The sequence below is a fragment of the Harpegnathos saltator genome, unplaced genomic scaffold (genome assembly GCF_003227715.2).
Source record: "Harpegnathos saltator strain DR-91 unplaced genomic scaffold, Hsal_v8.6 scaffold254, whole genome shotgun sequence".
Classification (NCBI taxonomy): domain Eukaryota; kingdom Metazoa; phylum Arthropoda; class Insecta; order Hymenoptera; family Formicidae; genus Harpegnathos; species Harpegnathos saltator.
The window spans coordinates 405,001-419,125 of NW_020230044.1; the positions used below are offsets into that span (position 1 = coordinate 405,001).

A 14,125-nucleotide genomic window follows, 5' to 3' on the forward strand; every position below is an offset into this window, starting at 1 on the left:
GATTCTTGGTGCACGGCCGATATTGGATCTTCTGCTGGATGCTCCGGCGGAAGAAGCCCTGCGAATCACCGACAAAACCCTCGTCAATCTGACCGTCGCTGTCCGACGAAGACCCCGACGAGCAATCGGTCCCCGAGCGCGGGGTGGCCAGATCACATTCGCACAAGCACCCCATTAATCCACTCCGGCTGAGTTAGGGTATACGCACGGCGTATCCAACAAGGAGCAAGTCCAAACGGCGGACAGTCGCGCGAATAGTCCCGCCGTGTGTGTGTGTGTGTGTGTGTGTGTGTGTGTGTTGCGTATGCGCGCGCGCGCGCGCGCGCGCTCGTCGTTTCGCACTTTGGCACCCGCGATCACGCAACAACGCGCCTGTTATCCTGCCTTCGCGCTCTCTCTCTCTCGCTCTCTCTTTCTCTCTCTCGCTCTCTCGCTCTCTCTCTCTCTCCCTCGCTCCCTCGCTCTCTCTCTCTCTCTCTCTCTCTCTCTCTCTCTCTCTCTCTATCCGGCGGTATCCGTTATGTCCCGCGGTAGCGTTATTCTGCCTGCGCTGGAGAAATGCCGGGAAAAGCTTCCGTGGTTGAAAAAGGGCCGGGCGGGGAAACGAACGATTCCCGATCACTGTCACGAGCGCAGCTTCTCGTCTTCTCTCGTCAGAGAGCCGCGCGCGCGCGCGCGCGGTGTGCAAGCACGATCTCTCTCCTCTCACGCAAGTACCAAGTACAACGCGCGAGTTTCCGAGGGGAAAGAAGCGACCGTTTGTATCGGAGCTTGGCTGTGGACTGGCTCTTTCTAGCACAGAGAACATAGAGCCTCGGCACATTGCCTCTGGCGTGTCGAGGTGGGGGACACTCTGACCCAATTCCCGGACGTTCACCCGCAGTTCACCGCGTGAAAGTGAGAGTCCCCCTTGCGCGCACTGGCGCTCCTCGACCGTCTCCCTCTTCAGGTTCTCTCTCTCTCTCTCTCTCTCTCTCTCTCTCTCTCTCTCTGTCTTTCTCGCGCGCGCGCTCGAGTGAACCCTAGATGATGTCCTCCTCGTCGTATTTACCGCGAGCGCTACCATAGAGGCTCGCGGGCGCTCTACTAACGGGTTTCTTCCCTCCCTTCTCCCCACCTTCCGCCAAGAGAAGCTACCCTCACCGAACGACCTGCCCTACCTCCACCTCCCGGTTCCTACCCTCGCGCTGATACCCCTCTAACACACCCATCCACTCGCGAATAAGCGCGAATATAGAAACCCTTTGCACACCTTTTTCGTCTCTTCCGCGAACTCGCGTCTCTCTAATCGTTACACCCAGAGACGTTTCACCCAGTGCGAAGCAAAGGTAGGAGAGAAGATGGTGGTATGTAGGAGAGGGAGAGAGAGGGGGGAGAGAGAGAGAGAGAGAGAGAGAGAGAGAGAGAGGAGAAGGAGGCGAGTTGAAATGAATAAAAATTGGGAAAGGGATAGGTCAGTGCGAAGGTACTTCCCGTCGTGTGGTCGGTCAACGACCTCGCTAGACGATTACGTAACGCGTACGAAGCGTGGGGGACTCTTCGTGAAGCTTCTGTTTGTCGTCGCCGTCGTCGTCGTCGTCGTCGTCGCCGTCGTCATCGTCGCGATCGTGTCGACGGCCACACGGCGGTGTGTACGCATACGAAAAGTTAGCGATGCTCGTCGGCGAGTAACTCCGCCGTGACGTCAGACGCGCGACCTCGCCTACCTCAACTTCGTGCGCTGCCGCGTTGAGAGAACGAGATGTACCGTTGCACCTCCGCGCCCGGGCTGTCAATCGGCGCGAGGCGTTTGACGCGAGTCAATGAACTGTCAGCGCCGGCAATGCCGAGCCTCGCTGCCTCTCCGAGACGATTCTTCGATCGATCGACTTTTCGGACGAGAAAGCAGCGAGGTGTTTCGCGCGCGCGCGCGCGAGACGTCGTGCGACACGAATTCGGCCGATTTATGATCGTGATGTTTCTTCCTCGGTTCAACGCCAATCTTTCTACTGCTCTCTCGCGAGAGCTGCAAACTCTGTCGAGATCCCACGGTTTCGAGAGCGATTATTATCAATTCGGCGGAGCGCGTCATCGCTTGGTAAATTACTGCAAAGTGCGAGTATCGGGCCATGAGCTCTACCCATCGCGGATGCCCGGACGAGGCCAGCAACCCCTGTTGAACCTGTCTGTCGACGGGAATCCGACGAGCGAAGGGTGAAGGAGGAGGAGGAGGAGGAGGAGGAGGAGGAGGTGTGTGGGGGAATGCGGTGCATCGATCTCTCGAACCGTGCATGGCCCGTGACGGGTCAGGGGGCGATCACCTTCGCGCGCAAGCTACCTCAAGTTGCGAGTGAAGTTCCTTTGCGCACGCGTTCTTCCAGTCCTGTCCCCGTGTGAGAGACGCGACAAGCGCGACGGAGAGAATCTCAACAATTAAAACACTCTTTTTCTCTCATCGCACAAGACGCGCTCGCTCTTTCGAGTCGCCTGTTTTTATTTCATTTTCGACCGCGCGCGACTATCGTGAGAGCCCCCGTCTCGCGCTACCCTCGACCCAAACTGAACCTGAAGCTCCCGAAGCATGATATATTTAGCGACAGTCCCGGGAAAAATGCACCGAGAGAGAAATATCGAACGAGACGACGACGACGACGACGACGGCGCTCCGTTCGCATCCGCCGAAACTTTCGCCGGTTTGAGAAAGTTCTGTTATTCTCTGTTCTCGATTCTGACCGTGATGAGGAAACTCATTTCCGCCAAATTCTCTTACCGGCTGGCGTATAACTCGTACATTTCACCGGGGCCGAAAAAAGAGGGGAAGCTGAGCGCGCATGAAATTCTCCAGTTTTCGCGATGACGTTCGCGGCGGAGGATCGTGCCTCGCGATTTACCGTCGTCGTCGTCGTCGTCGTCGTCGTCGTCGTCGTCGTCGTCGTCACCGTCGTCGTCGTCGTTGTTGACCGGCGACACGATTCAAGCTCCGATTTTATTTTCCGTGAAAGCACAGCGTCGACGAGCCGAGGTGCTGCTGCTGGCAGGAGTGTGGCGTCGCTCGGTGACGGTATACACTAGGAGGTTGTATACGCGCGTGCACGTCCCGTACGTGTACAACACACACACACACACATACACATATACAGGGTAAGGAGAGTGTGGGACATACACATGATGTGGTCGCGGGGCCAACGACCGGAGCGCGCGACTGCTGCAACGGATAGAGGGAGGTAGAAGGAGGAGGAGGAGGAGGAGGAGGAGGAGGAGGAGGAGGAGGAGGAGGGGAATGGCGATCCGAGCGAGGGACGGTAGGGGAAGGTAAGCGTATCTGCCGCCACCGAGAGAGGGTGGAGGCGGGAGGTGTAGTAAAAGTAGAGGAGGAGGTGGCCGGGGAGAGAAGGGGCCGCGAAACGGAGTAACGGTGACGTACGTAACGCGCGCGCGTGCGCTCGCTCCAACAGTCGCGACACTCTCCGCTCCGCTCGGGGGCATTAACCGCTCGCTCGCTCGCTCGCTCGCTCGCTCGCTAGCTAGGCTGCTACTGCTGCTGCTGCTGCTGCTAGCTCGCTCCAACACTCTCCTACGACCCCAAGAATTTGCCGTTCTGCTCTGTTCTGTTGCCCGGCCAAGTCGATCGTCGAGGTCAGCGATACCTCTCGCGCTGCTGTGCGCGCCGCACACACACACACACACACACTTTTCTACCGTGTGCCGCATATCGGATGATAGTAGCGATGATAGTCCGTGTTTGTGAAATTGGGTATCGATACCGATCCATTTTTCTCGCGAACATATCTGGTTACACCCGCCGTTGGAGCCACTCCAACGAAGGGGTGTGGGTGGGGGGGGCGGAGGGGGAGCTCCATCGATCGAGCCGTGAATCATCGCAAATCAGAGAGCTCGAGATCTACCCTGCGCTCCGCCGAGTAGTCGTACGGAAACGATTTGAGAATTTGCGCGGGAAAGTAAAGAGTAACATGGACTCTCCCATTGTCAGCGAATTACACTAGTCGATGCCGTCGACGTCGAGTTGAAATTCTCCCCCCGGTCAGAAAGCTAGAATCCCTTGGGAGGCCTATCGATTCGTTGGCGGCGGCGGCGGCGGCGGCGGCGGTTGAGCGGGACAACGCGGGCGGGAAGAGAGAGAACGGTGGGGCGATGCATTTATATACTCCTTGCCGATGATATCGTGTTTCGCGGGACGAATTTATCAGGCGTAAAAATTGCGCCGGTCCGATTTCGCGCGCGCGACGGGGAAGCGCGTTATCTCTCCGAGAGCTCCCCCGCTCCGGTGGACAGATACCGGGGCGCGCGCGCGCGCGCGCGCGCTGAGCGAACACCTACCACGATAATAAGCGGCTGACCCGATTCTAAAGTAGATGCACCGGGGTCAGTAACCCCGAGCGAGAGCACCGAAATACTCGCGCAATCAAATGAAAATGAGATCGCGACTCGTTACGACGTCAAAAATGACGGCTACCCGAGCGAGCGAGGAGGGGAGAGTGGGGGAGGGCTTCTCCCTGTGGGAAGGGGTGCGCGGAGAGAGAGAGAGAGAGAGAGAGAGAGCAACGGGATGAGAGAGGAGGAGGAGGAGGAGGAGAAGGAGGGAGAGTGACGTAACTGGCTCGGAGGGTCGACGACCGGAGGGTTAATGCACCGGTCGCCTGATTTCAACCCTCCGGAAAAAGCGTCGACATGCAGCAGCACCTCCACCGATCATTGTTTCGTCGCGGAGGATTTAAAGAGGACAGCTCCACTGCGAAGCGCGAGGAATCTCCTTTTTCTCCCGAATAATTGTATCGCGCGGCTTTTGTACAGGGAGAATGATTGCGCGCGCGCGCAATCGATCCTTTCAATCGAGAGCGATTTCGCAATCTCGCAACGCTCTTCTTTTCCCTCTCTCTCTCTCTCTCTCTCTCTCTCTCTGTACCATCATGTCGCGACGATCGTACGAAAAATCTCTCGCTCGAGAGAAGTAAGGATAATGTTAAGTAAGGATTGAAATCCCGGGACGTCGAGCGCTACGCGCTGGATGTGTTACCCGTTTAAGCGCGCCGCCGTGCGGGCGCTTCGCTCGATAGGTCAACGCCCAGATCGCTAATGCGTACCGACGAAAAATCCGGCGAAGCTACGTTTATTCCGAGTTTAATTCGCCACGACACGTACCGTTATGGCAGCAAAAGTAGGGCGATAATAGCGCCACTCGCGCGGCTATTCGCGAACCGCAATCAATTTAGCTCCAACTGTGGTCTAAATCATTCCGAAATAACGCACCGATTTTACTTTGTCATGCGAATCACGCGACAGATTGACAAGTCTTCATTTTTCCTCGGCGGGTTAATAACTTGGCGGAAGAAACCTATTTTTTAATACTTCTTTTTTCTTCTTCTTCTTCTTCTTCTTCTTCTTCTCGAACACCGTCGTTGCGTTACTTTTCACACACGCGCGCGCGCGCGCGTGCGCACCTCGCGTTCAACTGCGAGCGTGAATATGAAAATGGTGGATCTTCGTGATATTTCGTCGCTTCTCCGTGCTCTGCAGACGAAAATTTTCGTCCACTTTCCCAAGGAAGGTTTGGAAATGATGGAAAAACATTACAAACGCGCGCGCTCTCTCACTAGCTGCGACATGAATATTTCGCCGCTGCGATGCGCTGACATCGAGAGAAAAGTAGCGTACGACCGATGAAACGGTAGAGCGAAATAGTGCAACAGTGGTGCGACCGAGCGACCTAGTCTTAAAGATACCCAACACTCTTCCGCGTTCTCTTCCCTTTCCACAAGCCCCTCTTCCAGTACCTTAAGACGCTCTACCGCTAGCGGCTAGGTCACTCAGTGGAGATTCGTTCGGCTTAGCGCCTCTTACGGCGCTGCGGCCATAAGTTACTGACCTAGTCAACCAGCCGGAGGCCGTGACTCTGCCCGGTCGATTAGTCTTTCCGAGGAATTTGAGCGTCGCAACGACCGACTAGCGCGATGCTGTTGGTTGATGCTGATGACGGTCAGGGAGGGCGGAAGGAGGAGAGCGAGAACAAGTGGGGAGAGAGAGAGAGAGAGAGAGACACGGAAAAATTCCCGACCATCAGGTGCTTCCCAGGTGGAAAAATGCGGCCGATCTACTTCTTTCTTCCACGCCTACAATAGGAGCAATGAAAGCACAAGTATACCTGTTCCGAACGCGGAGACTTCTCCGAGAGGTCCTCTCCGATACTTTCGCTTTCCCGCGGTTACAATCATCATCGTCGTCGTCGCCGCCGCCACCGCCGCCGCTTTATCGCCATCGCTACCTCCGTCATGTTGCCGCTTTTCGGGGCAGCCCACTCTCGCCTTCGTTTCTCTCCCGTCGACCCGAGTCCTTTGACCCGTCCTTTCGATCGGGACGTTAACTAACGGAGCTTTTCTCGCTTCAGCTCGCCCCACCGCGCAAAAAGAGGCTGACGAAAATCAATCGTCTTACGGAAAGAGAGAGAGAGAGAGAGAGAGAGAGAGAGAGAGAGAGAGAATCGCGCGTTTTTCCTTCTTCGAACAAGACAGACGTTGCATTTCGTTTCGGTACGCGATCAATTTTCAACGAGCATCTCCGCGCGCCGCTACGTGTGTTTCGATTGAACGGCAAGTCTCTTGACGCGTTGCTCGCGAAGCGACCAAGGGACAAGAACGGCGCGCAACATTTCATTACCGCATTCCGCATCTCGATGTGATTGGTTCCGCGTTGCAATCTGATTACTTCCTCCTCCCGCGCTCGATCGACAGAGATATCGAAGAATAATTGCGCACAAGCGGAAACGTCGATCAGTATTCCGAGAGCGGGAAATATATTTTCGCAACGAGCTCGAATTGTGCCCCGAGCCCGGCAATCGCGCGTGTCGCGAGAGAGAGAGAGAGAGAGAGAGAGAGAGAGAGAGAGAGAGAGAGAGAGAGAGAGAGAGCGGGAGAGAGAGAGAGAGAGAGAGAGAGAGAGAGAGAGAGAGAGAGAGCGAGAGCGCGAGAGGAAGAGCGACGACAGAGCCAAGTTGCCGCGCGAATGGCCCGGCAGAGTCTGCGAGCTCTGAAAGCGCAAACGGGCAAACGACGCGCGCTCGGCACCTGGCAGCGGCGACCACCTCCACCGCACCGTCGATGCGCCTGTGGAAGTGGCAGCGCCGACGGTGGATATATAGCGCCGCCGTTCCTCCACTTCCTAAAACGCATCCATAGCCACGGTGCTGACCCTACTGTCCGCTTCCGGTCGACGAGCCGCGACGAGCGTGGTACGATCGGGAGACAAAAGACGAGACACGCGAACACGTGTGAGATTCGGACGAGCGCCGCCGCCGTCGCCGCCGCCGCCGCGCCCGCGTCTCTCTTCGTTACGAGGGCGGCGAGGAGGACGTGAAAAAATTTTCAAAAGTTTTCGCGCGATATCGCGAGTGCAATTGAAAAATGCAAGAAAAAAAATGAAAAAAAAGAAAACGAAAAAAAAAACGGTCTCTCTGGAAATTTGGTGTTTCACATGTTTGATCGCAACCTAAAACTGACCATTACGAAGAGCCACGGATGACAAAGAGAACATAACGGGGAGACCCTGCGGTCGGTTTGAAATGTTTTCTGACTCAACTTTCAAAGGAACTTCGAAACGCTATGTTTTACCTGCTCGACCCACACACTGTTCCCCTGCAAGATTTCTTTAAGAAATCTAGAGAACATCCCTCTCGGCCACGCCGATTTTTGCTAAATTTAGCCTTTCCAGGACGTTTGAGCGTTTCTCTCGTCACCCTCAATCTAACGGTAGAGACTGCTGAGAAAGAACGGCGCAAAAACATGAAAACATGCGAACCGAAACCCGAGCGGAAAATAACCGATGCTCTCGCGAGAATAGTGCGCGTCGACAGCCGTTTCAAAGCGGTCGTCGTCGTCGTCATCGTCGATGAACGAAGCCCCGCAATACGGCCCTGGCGATAATGCGTGAATGCGAGAAAAAAAAAAAAAAAGCCTTGACGAGATTCCTCCGACGACGTGGGGGAACTGAACTACCGGGTCGTGAAATAACGTCAAGGACTACCTCAAATCTCGTATGATTTCCGCGTGTCTAAGGTCGACTCGGTCGACAACTCTTCCGTAGCCTTGGTCCGTCTCACGCATTCACATTCGCGCACATTCACTCACCTCTGGCCACAGGCGCTTCGCACATTTCGCGATTTCGATACATTCTCGGCCGCACGCCGAACGACGCGTCTCTCGGCTCTGCTTGTCTCTGCGAGCGGGTCTTTTTTTTTTTTTTTTTCTTTTCAACAACCTGCAAGGCGTCCAAAAGCGAGTCGAGCCGGAGACGCGCATTTCCATTCTTTTCCACGAATCTCTTGACCGGCATTGAAGATTTCTTCTATCCGACGCGCGAAATATAAAACTTTGCTCGAGCCGCCGGTCTCTTCGCCGGAGAGAAACGCGAGCGAACGTTTCATATCAATGTCGTTCTTTTGTGCCGAAAGAAGCAATCGACGACTATACGATAAAGCGCGAAACTAAGCGCGTCAGCGAAACCACCACGCGCGGACGTATCGAAATCGCTCGGCTCGCAAAGAGACTCGACTCAGCTGCGCGCTAATCCGCGCGAGATTCGATTCTGGCTTTGGCGTTTTGCGACGCGAAGGAAGGAGAGTCCGATGAGGAGGATCGTTCCCCGCGAACGATCGCCATCACATGCAACCGACAGCACAGCACAGCACACAGAATCGAATCGTGGCGCGAGCAACGCGTCCGTCGGCACTTTCCGGTCGGTGGTACTCACCTTGCAGCCCTCGCAAGAGTGAACCCCATAGTGAAAACCGGACGCCTTGTCACCGCAGACGCGACACAACACGGTGGTCCCGTCGAATTCTGAAACAAGACAGAAGCGCGTTCCGTTAATGCAGGTCGCTGCGAGATACCCTTCACCGCGCGCCGCCGCTCTCCACGTGCACCGCGGGGCTGCGGGAGAAAGGTGGGAGGGAAAGAAGAACACTTTCTCCTCTCTCTCTCTCTCTCTCGCTCTCTCTCTCTCTCTCTCGCTCTCTCGCTCTCTCTCTCGCTCGCTCGCTCGCGCGCGCGCGCGAGAGTTACAGCATCGCCGCGCGCGTGTTACAACTTTCCGCTTTCACCCGCGCGCGCGCGCGCGCGCGCGGCTATCGCGCTCGACTCGCTCGCTCTCTGTCGTCGAATTGGCGAGCGCGTCGAAAGGACGTCGTCGTTCGTACCTATGTTGAGCTCGGGCTCTGGTTTAGCGGACGAGACAGTCGAGTCCATCGTCGGCATACTCGGACTGAGTCGGTGAGCCGCCAATTGCACCACGTGATACGGACTAGACATGCCCTGAGCGGATACGCGCGGCACCACCGTGGACGCGCGGCTACCGTGCGAGGTCAGGCTGGAGACGAGCGATTCGGGCGCGGGCGATACGGCCAGTGTGTCCTGCGCGCTACTGTCCGGCATGAGGATCATGTTTTCGTCCGGACGAATGTTGATGATGATGATGATGATGACGACGATGACGATGACGATGACAACGACGACGATCGCTCTGTTAGCGCACGCGGGGGCGCGGGGAAGCGGTATCCAACACACCAACCGCGCGCTATCACGACACACTGCACACTCGGTCTAAACGAGACGATCGGGTCCACCTGTGATCTCCTTCTGTGATCTCTCGCTCGCTAGCGTCCTCACTATCACCACGCTCTCACTGACCGCGGAATCACCAGAGAAGTAAATCGATTCACGCGCCGAATGTCTCACGCCGAATCTTTCACCAAGGGAGATGATGACGAGAACGACGCGCGCGCGCGCACGCGCGCGCGGGGGCGGGCGAGATCACCAGGGCACGCACGCGACGAGTCGCGCGGTCGTCTTTGCAACCGTGTGCAAAGGTTACGGCCAGGTGTTACAGTGAGCGACTCGCGGCAAGCACGGAGCACGAGCAGGCAGACGAGATGGTAGCCTGAAGAGAGAGTGAAAGTAAGTCTTCGCTCGAGGGAGGTTCGCGTTGGTCTGACTCGAGTTCGGCGCTGCCGAGTGTTGGTTACCTGGGGGCCGTGCAGCCCTTACTCGGCACTCTGAGTAACTCTGTGGTGGAGGGGAGGGATTGATGTGCCTGCCTGTGCTTGCTTGCCTGCCTGCCTGCCTGCCTGCCTGCCTGCCTGCCTGTTTGTCTGCCTGCCTGCCTGCCTGCCTGCCTGCCTGCTTGCTTGTCTGCCTGCCTGCCTGCCTGCCTGCCTGCCTGCCTGCCTGCCTATCTGCCTGCCTACTTGCCTGCCTGCCTACCTACTTGCCTATCTGCCTGACTGCCTGGCTGCTCACTCCTGGCGTTCACCAGGCTGTCATAGGCCGTCTTCTCTCGACCATCTACAATGTCTACGCCCTGGCTACCATAGTATGTAGTAGAGGACACACAACACATTGCTCCGTGCGCTCTCTTACAGGGCCCCCGAGAGTTCATCGTATTTTCAATGTTGGAGGTCACTGACAAGTTGCCGGCGGGCCCGTGCCGTCGCGGCCGCTACGGACCCGACCAATCGGTCGCCTGCACGACGGGCCCCGTGTCGGCGCGATTGGTCGACTCGTCTTCCCCACCGCGTCGGCCGCGACCGGCCGCGCGGCGGGGTCTCCTTCCTCCCGTCGGAGAGGAAGTTCATCGGCCGAAACCTTGACTGAATTACCCCGCAGCAGCGGCCAAGGCCATGCGCCCTCTCGCTCGAGCCAACCGCGAGTGTAGCGATTGTCGCGTTCTTTCTCTTTCTCTTCCTCTCGCTCCCTTCCTCGTCTCCTCCTCCTGTCGCTCCTTACATCTCTCTCTCTCTCTCTCTCTCTCTCTCTCTCTCTCTCTCTCTCTCTCCTCCCCCCCCCTCCCCTCCCTTCCTCCCTCTCCCTCTCCTCCCTCCCTCTCTGTGTCTCTCCATCTCTACGTTACACTCCTCTTTCTCTCTCGTCTCTCTCGCTTCTTTACCTCAGGCATCTGTATCGCGAACGTTCCTTCCCGTCTGTGTGTGCTCGTTTCTTCTTCCTTCCCTCCGCGTCTTTATCGGTAACGCCGCAAAAGACCGAACGTCCTCGCCGAGTCTCTGACGCTTTGTTTCCACGTAATTTCCTATCCTCGCGGAAAACACAGGAAATTCCCGTGTGCGCGCGGCGCGCCCAGGCCGTGGCGCGCGCGCGCGCGCGGATCGTCCCACCTAGCGTGTCATGACGTTTGCTGTCAATCCGAGCGAATGTTTGCAGTGAATTTTATTGTCGCGCGGCATAATTTGATTTTTACAAGACGGCGTCTCTTTCTCTCCTCTCCCCTCCTCTCCCTTGCCGTTCCGCGATGCTTCATATTCGCAAACGGACGACTGAATATCGTGGCGCGTTGGTGCGAAAAATCTGATGACGACTACACGTACTCGCGCTGAGTCGGCTGATACGGGAGCGCTGATCAGGTTTGCGCCAGTATTCTAATATTATAAATCGTTCCGATTGCACTCTCGCGGTTGTTTATCAAATTCTTTACGACTATGGCCGCGTCGAATTACTGCTGATAAAACTGAACCGGATGTTGAATTTAACTCCCTGGAAACGCTCGGTAGACGTAACAGAAACGGAGGAATTTCGTGTAAATATTGAATATTCAACAACACCTTCCCCCCCCCGTCGAATCTAAAAATTGTCGCATTTTGTACAAACTTCAACATGTACACGCTCTGTGTGTGTGTGTGTGTATATTTGTTAACAACCAAATCTTTGACAACGTAACAATATCCTGATACGAGTCCCGAGTTTAATCGTCAATAAAGCTTATTATAATTCTCTCTACATCTTTACTCGTGCTCCCTTTTGTGCTCGAGTAACGATATCGGCACTTTCATTCAGATACCGAAAGAGAGTTGCCCCGAGAAAGGACGAATCTTGAGAGAAGCCCCGACATCGAATCGCCGCCTCGGTCTTTCTACTTGCCGTCCACGACCGTCGACGAAATGAACGACCGCTCGCGATTTCACTCCGTTTTTTTTCTTCTTTTTTTTTCACGAAAATATCGTGTTTCCGCAGGACGCAGGAATCGCTACGCGCGAAAGATTTCCGAATGCACTTCCGGTCTCTGTTCGCGGGTGGATCGGCGCGATCGCCTTGTGAATTGAGCAAACGTTTCGCATTCGTCGCATCGCGCGCGCGCGCGCGCGCGCGCGCGCGCGATTGATTTTGATGAGAAAGATGAAATCTCCAAAAAAAAAAGAAAAAAAAACCAGTACCGCGCGAATGCTCTGGTGGACAATCGGTGCGCGTGTCGAGACGCATCTTGTCCGCGATGTCCATCCTGTCGTCGATGAAGCGACGCTTATCATCGGCCCCGCGAGATTGATTTGTCGCATATGCGAAACGAAATCCCTTCACGCTCTCTTAGCCGGCTACGAACTCTGGCAGACCTCAAATGTAATGGCCGCGACGGTGGAGGTCAGACGGCGGGGCGTTTCCTTGAAATCGGCTAGCGACCCGGCTAGTCACGCGCATTTATATGCAACGAATACACGCCGTGTGGCCCCTGGCGACTATTTTTAATTGATCGCGCGGTAAAGCTGTCGCGCGTCCGCGCGTATGGCGTCACCGCGCTCTCGATGTCGCCTATAGCGGAAGATACCTCGCGTACCCCGGACGATTCGTCTGAATAAACGAGATCATTGATGTTTTGCATATTATGGCGCGCTTACAACCCGATGGCCGTTACAACGCGACTCTCTTTCCTGGTCGCGATAATGAAACGCAGGTAACGAAAGGCAGGAAGCGCGAGAAGGAGGAAGAGGCAGCAGCAGTGTGCGGAGGAGACGCGGATAAAAATGTAACGAGAAGAGAAAGAGGAAGAGAAGGAGAAGAAGAAGAAGGAGAATATAATTGGAGGTTGCTTCGCCGCGTTAACGAAGGCTGTATTGTCTACCGACTCTGTGTCCTTGGCACTGAGCGACCGGTCGGCGACCGTCGTTTTGCCTCCATCGAGGCCTCCTCCTCCTCCTCCTCCTCCTCCTCCTCTTCCTCCTCCTCCTCCTCCTCCTCCTCCTCCTCCTCCTCCTCCTCCTCCTCCTCTTCCCTCGGCTTCCCTGCCAGTTAGAATTTCGTCGCGGCGCGGCCATCACCATGCAAAAATGCCAAAGGTCCCCAGACGGGCTGTTCGCGCGCGCGACTCGATCAACATCATCTTTTTTCTAGGCGCTCGGCAAAAAGACAAGACATGCGAGAAACGCGAGCATCTCTCGCGCGGCGTACGCGGTGGTGGACGAGGACGTCTACCGTGGCGAATTAAAGATGAGAGAATAATGAGCGAAACGACGCGATGGGCGGACGATCGAGTCATATCGCGCATCTCGCGTGGTCGTTACACGAGCGGAGGAAGCGAGCGCGTCTTTTCTTTTTCTTCTTCTTCTTCTTCTTCTTCATCATCTTCTTCCTCATCATCATCATCATCATCATCTTCTTCTTCTTCTTCTTCTTCTTCTTCTTCTTCTTCTTCTTCTTCTTCTTCTTCTTCTTCTTCTGCTTCTTGTTCTTCTTCTTCTTCTTCTTCTTCTTCTTCTTCTTCTTCTTCTTCTTCTTCTTCTTCTTCTTCTTCTTTCTTTTCCCTCGCGCAAAGTATCGGCGGGTTAACGGCAAGCGTAGTCACGAGGATACATCGACCCGATCCGACGTACGTACATCGGCATGGGCGCCGATCGTCGCGCGTATATGTCGTACCGCTGAGTAATATGGCGATACTTCCGCAGTGGGCGCTATGGGGCAGGCTATGGGTATAACGGTGCGCACGGCGCGTCACGCATATGCGTGCGTGATGTCACTGAACCTGGAGCAGCAACAGCAGCGGGCGCACACGCGCGGCTCTGTTGCGAGCGCGGTGTGTGCTCGCAAGTTGCTCGCGTCCTTCCAAAGTGGGATTTTAGCACACGTCGTCGTCGTCGTCGTCGTCGTCGTCGTCGTCGATTTCAGATTCGTAAGCTCGTAAGCTTTCTCGCGCGCGCGCAAGGAATACAATCGATCGAGCACTTGGCGGTTCCGCATTCGTCTCTCGGGGAACAGCCCGATGATCCTTCCAACTCGGAGCGCCTGCTGACTTCTCGTGCTATTTTTTTCCTCCCTTTTTCCTTCATTGAGAGAGAGAGAGAGAGAGAGAGAGAGAGAGAGAG

General features: G+C 55.8%; 1 protein-coding gene across 2 annotated transcripts in view; it reads right to left on the reverse strand.

Moving 5' to 3' along the window:
• Positions 1-14,125, reverse strand: part of E75 (ecdysone-induced protein 75) — a 47,778-nt gene that overhangs the window by 9,269 nt on the left and 24,384 nt on the right. Inside the window, exons 1-3 of one of the 2 annotated variants that reach the window (XM_019843319.2) lie at positions 9,185-9,443; positions 8,740-8,828; positions 1-58 (exon numbers count right to left, since the gene is read on the reverse strand). The exon at positions 1-58 is cut by the window's left edge and continues 87 nt beyond it. In XM_019843319.2, coding sequence (XP_019698878.2) covers positions 1-58; positions 8,740-8,828; positions 9,185-9,428 — 391 coding nt within the window. In that variant the 5' untranslated portion in view covers positions 9,429-9,443. Of the gene's footprint in view, positions 59-8,739; positions 8,829-9,184; positions 9,444-14,125 lie in introns of those variants that run through there. The other variant, XM_025299199.1, reaches the window with a different exon arrangement.